Source organism: Canis lupus, chromosome 4 (genome assembly GCF_011100685.1).
Source record: "Canis lupus familiaris isolate Mischka breed German Shepherd chromosome 4, alternate assembly UU_Cfam_GSD_1.0, whole genome shotgun sequence".
NCBI classification, from domain to species: domain Eukaryota; kingdom Metazoa; phylum Chordata; class Mammalia; order Carnivora; family Canidae; genus Canis; species Canis lupus.
The window spans coordinates 59,352,701-59,362,167 of NC_049225.1; the positions used below are offsets into that span (position 1 = coordinate 59,352,701).

General features: G+C 37.2%; 1 protein-coding gene across 2 annotated transcripts in view; it reads left to right on the forward strand.

The window, feature by feature from the left end:
- The window catches only part of DCTN4 (dynactin subunit 4), a 29,518-nt gene that overhangs the window by 15,471 nt on the left and 4,580 nt on the right, over positions 1-9,467 (forward strand). For both annotated transcript variants that reach the window (XM_038535017.1, XM_038535018.1), the window contains 4 exons: positions 3,873-3,946; positions 6,509-6,563; positions 7,592-7,699; positions 9,159-9,256. In XM_038535017.1, coding sequence (XP_038390945.1) covers positions 3,873-3,946; positions 6,509-6,563; positions 7,592-7,699; positions 9,159-9,256 — 335 coding nt within the window. The remainder of the gene's footprint in view (positions 1-3,872; positions 3,947-6,508; positions 6,564-7,591; positions 7,700-9,158; positions 9,257-9,467) is intronic.

Sequence of the window (9,467 nt, forward strand, 5' to 3'; positions counted from 1 at the left end):
TGTAATACTATTCTGTATTTTGCATATGTTAGAAAATTTCTATAATGAAAAGGCTTTATAAAAAAAAAAAGGAAAAAGGGACTCCTGGTGGCTCAGTGGTTGAGTGTCTGCCTGAGGCTCAGGGCGTGATCCTGGAGTCCCAGGATTGAGTCCTACATCAGGCTTCCTGCATGTAGCCTGCTTCTCCCTCTGCCTATGTCTCTGCCTCCCTCCGTGTGTGTCTCTCATGAATAAATAAATAAAATCTTTTCTAAAAAATTTTTAAAAAAGAAGGAAAAGATACAGACTTCTAGTTATGGAATGAATAAATGACATGAATAAAAGGCTAAGCATAGGAATATAGTCAATGGTATTGTAATAGTGTAGGGTGACAGCTGGTAGCTACACTGGTGAGCATACCATATGTGGGAATATTGAATCACTATGTTGTACACCTGAAACTAATGTAGTGTTATGTGTCAACTATACTCAACAAATTTTTAAAAATAAATTAAAAGGAAGGAAAAGCCCACTTTAAGACACATAGATTAAAGGTAAATAGATGGAGACAGATATACCGTACTAATACTAGTCACTGGAAAGCAAGAGTAGCTATGTTAGTTTCAGAGAGAGCAGATTTTAAAGTAAAGGAAGTTAACAGGGATAAAAGACATCATATAATGATAAAGAGGTTGATTTTCAGGTAGCCCTGGTGGCACAGCGGTTTGGCGCTGCCTGCAGCCCGGGGTTTGATCTGGGGACACTGGATCGAGTCCCACGTCAGGCTCCCTGTGTGGAGCCTGCTTCTCCCTCTGCCTGTGCCTCTGCCTCTCTCTCTCTCTCTGTGTCTCTATGAATGGATAAATAAAATCTTTTAAAAAAAAAAAAAAGGTTGATTTTCCAGGAAGACATAATAGTTCTTAATGTGTATATGTGCCTAATGATAGTGTCAGACTATGTGAGGCAAAAACTAAGACAGCTGCAAAGAGAAATAGATGAATCCACTGTCATAGTGTCATCACCCCTTTTTTCAGAAATGGGCAGATTCAGCAAGTAGAAAACAAGTATAAAACAAGTAAAGACATAGCCGAACACAACACCATTAATCACTAGATATAATTGGCATTTGTAGACTGCTTCATCTAACAACAGCAGAATACACATCTTTCTCAAGCTTACCTGGAACATTCATCAAGGCAGACTACGTTCTGAGCCAACAAACAAACACACAAAAAAAAACCCTATAATTTAAAAGGAATGAAACCATACCATGTCTACTCTCAGACCACCATGGGATTAAACTAGAAAGTAGAGAAAAGTAGAAAGTCCTCAATACATGTATTATATGTGGAGATTGAACAGGACGTTTCTAAATAGCATGTGTCAAAGAAGAAACCTCAAGAGAAATTTTAAAATATTTTAAATTGAATAAAAAGGAAAACAACTTAGCAAAATATGTGGGATGCTGTGAAAGCTGTGCTTAGAGGGAACTTTATAGTATTACATTTGTAGATTAGAAAAAGAAGAAAGATTAAAAATCAGTCATCTTAAGTGTTTACCTTAGGAAATTGGAAAGAGCAGATTAAGTCTATACTACAGTAAGTAGAAGAAAAGAAATAGTGAATAGACCTCCACAAATACAAACCAAAATATGAATTATGGTACATCCACACAATGCGTACTATAATTCTAAAAAAGAAGGTACTAATTTGGGGTATATTTTTAAGTGCAAAAAGCAGGATTTGTGACAAGTACACAACTTTTTGTGTAAGGAAAGGATGGGAGGGAAAATCTGTGCGTATAAATATAAAAAGTTTTTTCAATATGCATATATATGTTAGGTTAGAAATAACATAGAGATAACATAAACAGACTCATGGGTATGAGGAAACTTGTTATTTACCAAATATAGCATTCCAGATTGTTGGGAAAAGAATAGCCTATTAAATTTTGCTAGATCAAATAATTACGTGAAAATAAAATTGGGTCTCTGTCTCACACCATACACAAAGGTCAATTTCAGGAATTTAGAAACTTTTTTTTTTAAGATTATTTAAAAAAATTTTTTTTTTATTTGAGAGAGATTGAGAGAAGAACGCATGAGCAGGAGGGAAGGGCAGACAGAGAGAAACAGACTTCCCACTGAGCAGGGAGCCAGTGCACGGTTCAATCCCAGGATCCTGAGATCATTACCTGAGCTGAAGGCAGACCCTTCAACTGAAGCCACTTAGGCACCCTGGAACATTAGAAACTTTAATGAGCAAATATGAAGAGCAAAACATCTAGAAACAGAAGAAAATCTTTGACTTCTGGGTAGGGGAATATTCCATAAATAAGACAAATCACAAAGTATAGAGGACAATATTATTATATATTTGACATATTAAGTAAAATGGACAATATTATTATATATTTGACATATTAAGTAAAATGTATATCTGCACTCCAAAGAAGACCCGTAAGTAATGAAAAGATAGGCCATGGCCTGAGAAAAGTAATTCGTAAGATATATAATTAAAGGATTAATGTCCAGGACATGTAAAGAACTTTAGCAAATTAGTAAGGAAAAGATACTCCAGTATAAAAGCACCCAGTAAATAGTAACATGCGAGTCACAGCAGAGGGAATCTCAATAGCCAGTAAACATGAAAGATACTCCTACAATAATCAGAGAAATGTCTCATTAAAACTACAGTGAGATACTGTTTGATAGTTACCAGATTAGCAAAAGTTAACACATGTGAGAAATGTCTGATGTATAAGAATACTCATTGCTGTATTATTTATAGTTGCAAAATCATGGAAACATCCCAGATATTCATCAATTTGGGTATAGTTGAATAAGTTCAGAAATGATTACAGTGGGATATAGAGGTAGCTCTTTGTGCTGGTATGGAATTCCAAGATAGATAAGTAAAAAAGCAAAGGGCAGTAGAGTATATAAAATGCTCCCTTTTATGTTATTGTAAAAAAATGATATGTGTATATACTTGTATGTGCATATATAGGCTATTTGTAAGAAAACACATGAGATACTGATTGGGCTGTGGGGAGAAGGACAAAGGACAAGTAATGGGTACCTTTACACTGAACCTGTTTTGTACTGTTAAGAAATTTTTAACCAGGTATATGTAGTACCCATTCAAGAAAGTAAAAAATTGTTACTGTATTTTAAAACATGGGATCTGAAATCACATTACTTGGATTTAAATCCCAGCTTTGATTCTATTCTTTTCTTCCCTTTTTTTTTTTTTTTTTAAGATTTATTTATTTATTTTAGAGCATGAGTGCGTTAGGTGTGAGGAGGGGCCAAAGGAGAGAATCTCAAACACTTCCATCTGAGGGCAGAGCCTGACTCAGGGCTCAATCTCACCACTCCGAGATCATGACCTGAGCCAAAACCAAGAGTCAGATGCTTAACTGACTGAGCTACCCACACTCCCTGACCCAGCTTCAATTCTCACTGGCTCTGTGGAGTTGTACGGATTACTTAACCCTTTCTGTGCCCTGTTTTCATCATGTGTAAAATGGGGATAATAATTGTTATGGTACCTACACTTATAAAGTCAATATGATGTTTAAATCCATTTAAACTAAGGAACACATTGTTGTTCCACACACGTAGTATGTACTCAGTATGTGTTAGTTTTTATTTCAGTAGTTAAGTACCGCAAAAGTATAATAATATTTGATAGTGTGGTTACTTATGTCTAAAACATCTTTTGTAAATTTTGGAGATCAGTAGCATATGCTCTTTCAAAACATGCATGGTCTTGTAACAAAATAAAACCAAACTTGAGTAAATGCTATCCTTCTGAATTTAACAGCTCTGTGGATCCAGCAGAGTATATTCTTGATTTCCTCTGATACATACTATAATTTTTTATTTTTAGAAATGTGAACATAATTTGAGCAAGCCAGAATTTAATCCAACATCTATCAAATTCAAAATCCAACTGGTTGCTGTGTGAGTATTTTGGGATTGGTGTTTTTAGTTTACTGTTCTTTGCCTTTTTTCAACATGAAATGTATTTACTCTGGGCTTAAAAAAAAAAAAATGCATCAGAATAATCTTGCTATTTCTTCTGTTTAGGTTTTGAGTTACGTACCATGAAGTTTAAAACAACTTATAGACCTAGAATCAAGAGTGTTTCCATCAGAAACACACTGATAGTGTGGTGTGAGACAGTGATTGTTATGTTGATTATTGGACAGAGAGTAACTGTTCATTGATTACAAATTATAAAGTACCTAATTTTGGTAATGATCCTAAATATTGAAGTAAAAAATAACCAAGTATAGCAAATCAAAGAGTATCCTGGAACAATGCTCATCTTACTTATGTTCTAATAACAGTCATCAAATTAGATTAAAGTGATCATTAGTATTAATTTTACTGGGACTTGTCAGTAGAAGGGAATTTTGCTGCAAAAACCATCAATCAAACAAGAAAAATATTTTGAAAAATTAGGAAAATATTGTCTTGACTTCAGGGCAAGAAATGCTTAGAGGAAACTAAGTAAGGCAGCAAACCCAGAAACCACTAAGGAAGAAAATAGCTTGGCCTTTAGCAGAAAAACCTAACATATGTGAATTGTTAAAAAAAAAAATTGACAACAGAATCATGAGACAGACAATAGAGCAAGAAAGAATATTTCCTACTCCATGACAGATAAAAATTTAATGTCCCTAGACAATTCCCACAAATTGGAAAGATAAAAGTGGAAATGGGACAAAAGGATTTGGGGATCCCTGGGTGGCGCAGCGGTTTAGCGCCTGCCTTTGGCCCAGGGCGTGATCCTGGAGACCCAGGATCGAATCCCACGTCAGGCTCCTGGTGCACGGAGCCTGCTTCTTCCTCTGCCTGTGTCTCTGCCTGTCTCTCTCACTGTGTGCCTATCATAAATAAATAAAAAAAATAAAAAAAATAAAAAATAAATAAAAAATTAAAAAAAAAAAAAAAAAAAAAGGATTTGAACTGGCAGCTTATAGAAGAGGAATTTCAGGGCAGCCCTGGTGGCCCAGCAGTTTAGCACCTGCCTTAGGCCCAGGGCGTGATCCTGGAGACCTGGGATCGAGTCCCATGTCAGGCTCCCTGAGTCCCCATGGAGCCTGCTTCTCCCTCTGCCTGTGTCTCTGCCAATCTCTCTCTCTCATGCATAGGTAAATAAAATCTTAAAAAAAAAAGAAGAGGAATTTCAAATGGTTAGTGAATACAGGGATAGATGCTGGTACTTGATAGGAAAAGTTTATAAATATATGCTATAAATATATGCTATAATAAATAGCATTTAGTACTCCTGAGAATGTGGGGAAACATTTACATACATTGTTGGTAGGCTTGTGGATTGCTAGTCTTTTTGGAGAGTGGCCTGGAATATCAAGACAAAACTACATAGACTAAACCGCAGTACTATCTTAGGAATCTATTCTGTTGAAGCAAAACCACCAATATCTAAAGATATATATGTAAGGATGTGTATCGTAACATTTTAAAAAGGCAAAAATCTAGAAATTCCCGTGTCTGGTTAGCCATTAACAATAGTTGATTAAATTGAGGTACACTCAGGTTGTAGAATATTACGCAGTAATTAAAAATAAGTCCTTACAGTAGTCAGGAATGTTGAGAAACACTGATCTGTTGACTTTGGAGGAAAGAATAGGTATATAAACACTAAACTGGGATTTGACTCTGGGTGGTTTTGAGTTCAGACTAAACACATGTGAGTATGGTATTGTGTTGTCTTACTTAGGGAGGCAGCAAAACATGAAGTGGTTAAGGGGAAAGACCCTAGAGCTACTTGACCACTCACCAGCAAGTTACTTCTCCCAAGCCTAGTTTCTTCATCTCAGTAATGGCAGTGATAATAATAACACCTGTCTCATGCAGTCACAGTGAAGATTATATAAGTTAAATTTAAAGCATTTAAAACATTACCTTGCACATAGTGCTATATAACAGTGGTAAGTAGGTGGTAAGTAGTACTTTGACCCAGTCAGTCATGGGCCCTATAACTAGTTGCCTTTTCGATTTACAGAAATGAATTAATAAAATCTCAAAAATTATCTAGCAAATGTATAAGGAAGATATTTACTATAATGCACAGAGATACATAGGCTCTAAATAGAAGTGTCCCTGGGATGGCTGGGTGGCTCAGTGGTTGAGCGTCTGCCTTTGGCTCAGGGTGTGATCCTGGGAGTGCCGGGATCGAGTCCCGCTTTGGGCTCTCTGCATGGGCCTGCTTCTCCTCCCTCTTCCTATGTCTGTGCCCCTCTCTGTGTGTCTCTCATGAATAAATAAATAAAATCTTTAAAAAAAATAAATGATAGAGTCCCTAAGATTTCAGGACAACTCATTACCAGTTGGTTTCATGTCTTAAGATCTCATTATGATGGTATGATTCTTTAAGATTCTTTTTGTGTGACATGTTCTAGTTAACTGGAAGAAATCTTTGCTGCAATTGCTTTAAAAAAGTGATAATTTTAAGAGACTTCAATGAACATTAATGTATTTTTTATTCACGCATAGCAATTATATCCCAGAAGTGAGAATCATGTCGATTCCCAACCTTCGCTACATGAAGGTTAGTACTTTGCTTATTAACAGGAAGACTAAGGGTTGATCAGAGATGTGTGTGTGTATGTGTATGTGGGTGGCGGTATATTTAGCATGAAATTCAGGAGCAAGGGATAAAAAAATTTGAAATCATAAAAGTTTTGAGATTTTTAATTTCTTTATTCTGAGATTCTTGGCAGCAGCATCTTTAACATAAATTTTGAAGGAGCAGTGTGCACGTTATATAAAGATGGAATGATGGGTGAGGAGAGAAAATGTTTTACCCCACAGACACCTTTAGCTCTTCTCCAGCCAGAAGACTCTCCACATCCCATTTCTGTGTGTCAGATACCAGGAATCAACCAGATTTCTTCTTTACTACAGCTCTTCTTCTTTGAGTTCCTTATCTGTGCCCCCTCCTGCCCCCCCCCCGCCCCAGGGGTTGTAGAATATTCTCTAGCAGCCCCTTTAGTTCTTTACTTTTGTGCTGCTTATGAAGACATTTATGTAATCCATGTTCATCTGAAAGATTTTGGCAATCTCAAGAAAGTACAAAACGAGCAAATTATGGGTCAAGAAATCTTAAAAGTCTTTTAGAGTCCTAATGAATGATTTTTTTCAATATCTGGCTACCCTGCAGCTCCCATATTTTATTTATGAGAACTTTCAGACTAAGCAGACTAAGTTATGCTCAGGAGTCCTTACATGGAGGACTGGTTGGAGCAAGAGTTGTAAACTTTAATCACTTAGATAATGTACATTCCTCAGAATTTCTGAATCTAGTACCTGGCTCTTTCTGTGGGATCTGTCCTATTTCCTCATGTAATTTAAGTAGCTCCAGAGCACACATAGCCCAATATATAAATAATAAAATAGGAATCCGCCAGCCCTCTGAGAATGATGTAGTGACTTAGAGGTATAGGTGGGTGTTATTGCTTAGGAGTAAGGGGGGCTGGGGTTGTAATGGTTTTCTGAAATGCTTGGTGTAGCAATAAGAAGGTGGACCTAGGTGGCAGCAGTGGAACATGTCTGAGACAGGCTTTTCCTATTCCCCAGGAGAGCCAGGTCCTCCTGACACTTACAAATCCAGTGGAGAACCTCACCCATGTGACGCTGCTGGAGTGCGAGGAGGGAGACCCCGATAATGTCAATAGCACTGCTAAGGTAGGAGCATTTTGCCTTATCCTGAGGGACCTTGACTTTCCCTGGAGGGACTTTTTGACCTGCTTAAAGGACTCCACACTGTCTTCTGTTCCCACATCCAAGCACTAATCAAATTCTTTGGATTTCACCCCTTGAGGGTTTTTTTTGCTGTATGCGCAATCACACTGCCGCTGCCTTCTGCAGATCTTGTTCTTTCTTACCTGGACTGTGCCAGTAACATTCGGGATGACCTGTTTGGAATCCACCCTTACTTCCTTTCCAGCCTGTTGTCTGTTTTGCCACAAGAGCAACCTTTGTAAAATCTATCTCTGATCATGGCATGCTGGTCATTTGGCATTCCTCTGACTTAGGGAGGAAATCCACATTCTTTGGCATAGCTAGAGAGGTCCTCCACGGTCTCCCCTCTGTTGTTCCAGGATGCCCTTTCCCCAGATCTCCAAATCTAGCATTCTCCAAATCAAACATATTAATGCGTATTATCCGAGCAGATGCAATGGTTATGCACTTTCATGCTGGAGAATTACAGATGCTACTCTCTCTACCTAGAGTGCCATTCTCTGACATACAGGCCCACACCTCTCAGTCTTACCATACTCAGTTTTCAAGACCCATAGAAAATTTTCAGCATGTCCTTTTAAAAGCTGGTATGCCTCTTCTAGCTGCCCTCTGCTTACATGCAGTATACATGGCACCAACTATTAAAATAGGTGATTTTGATTTTCAGTAAATGTCAGTTGAATGAGTAAAATGTAGCCTTTCTTCATTTTGCTACTTGGTGATTCATGTAATACTTGGAATTTTAGATCAAGAACTTTACTCAATGGGCAATCTGTTACTGACTTATAATTCTGCATGATACAGCAAGAATTGATAGAAATGGTGCCTGTGTTTTACTTAGCTGTTACTCAAAGAATTCTTACTAGAGAATTTTCTGGATCCCCTTTTTCTTTTTTCTTTCTGCTTTTTAATTATTTCACTTATTAGCATCACTTTCAAAGAGAGATGAAACTCATCTGTCCTTGTTCTTTTTAGTAACACTAATAACTTGTTCCCATGAGACAGAAATAAATGACAGAAGTGTACACCCAGCTTACAGACTTCCTATCTTTCTCTCTCTTCATGCCTCCCCAGCCTCATTTGTATATCCATAATTACAACCGTGGTTGACATTGTTCAATCAGCTAACCTCTAACGTAGCAAAATTGAAGCCTAGTCACGACATAAGGCTTAGTCTGAAGAATGCTGACCTGTTCTTTATTCTTGTACTTTTACTAGAAATGTCTATGTTCCTAAACAGTATGTTATTAAACTCTGTATGAATGAAGTAATACCATATGTTTTTTTTGAAACTTGAAGCTTCTCTATGTTTAAGTCAGTGTCCTACTGTGTTGTATGTTGAATGAATGTCCTAAAACACATTGATTCTTTCTGAGGTGACCCTGTCTGTTTTTTGCTCCAGGTGGTAGTGCCTCCCAAAGAGCTCATTCTAGCTGGCAAGGATGCAGCAGCAGAGTATGACGAGTTGGCGGAACCGCAGGACTTTCAGGATGATCCTGAGTGAGTTCTCTCTTAGTGACTCCCCAACACACCTGCAGTTGGCTAATAGAGGAGGCTCACCTAACGATCCCAATTTTCTTATCTTGATTGTTTAAGGTGATTTTTTTCTTCCTATTTATAAAAATAATTATGACAAATTTGCAGAATACACCTAAAATAGTAAAGAAGAAAATAAAATACCACCACCAGAGATAAGCACATTAACATTTTG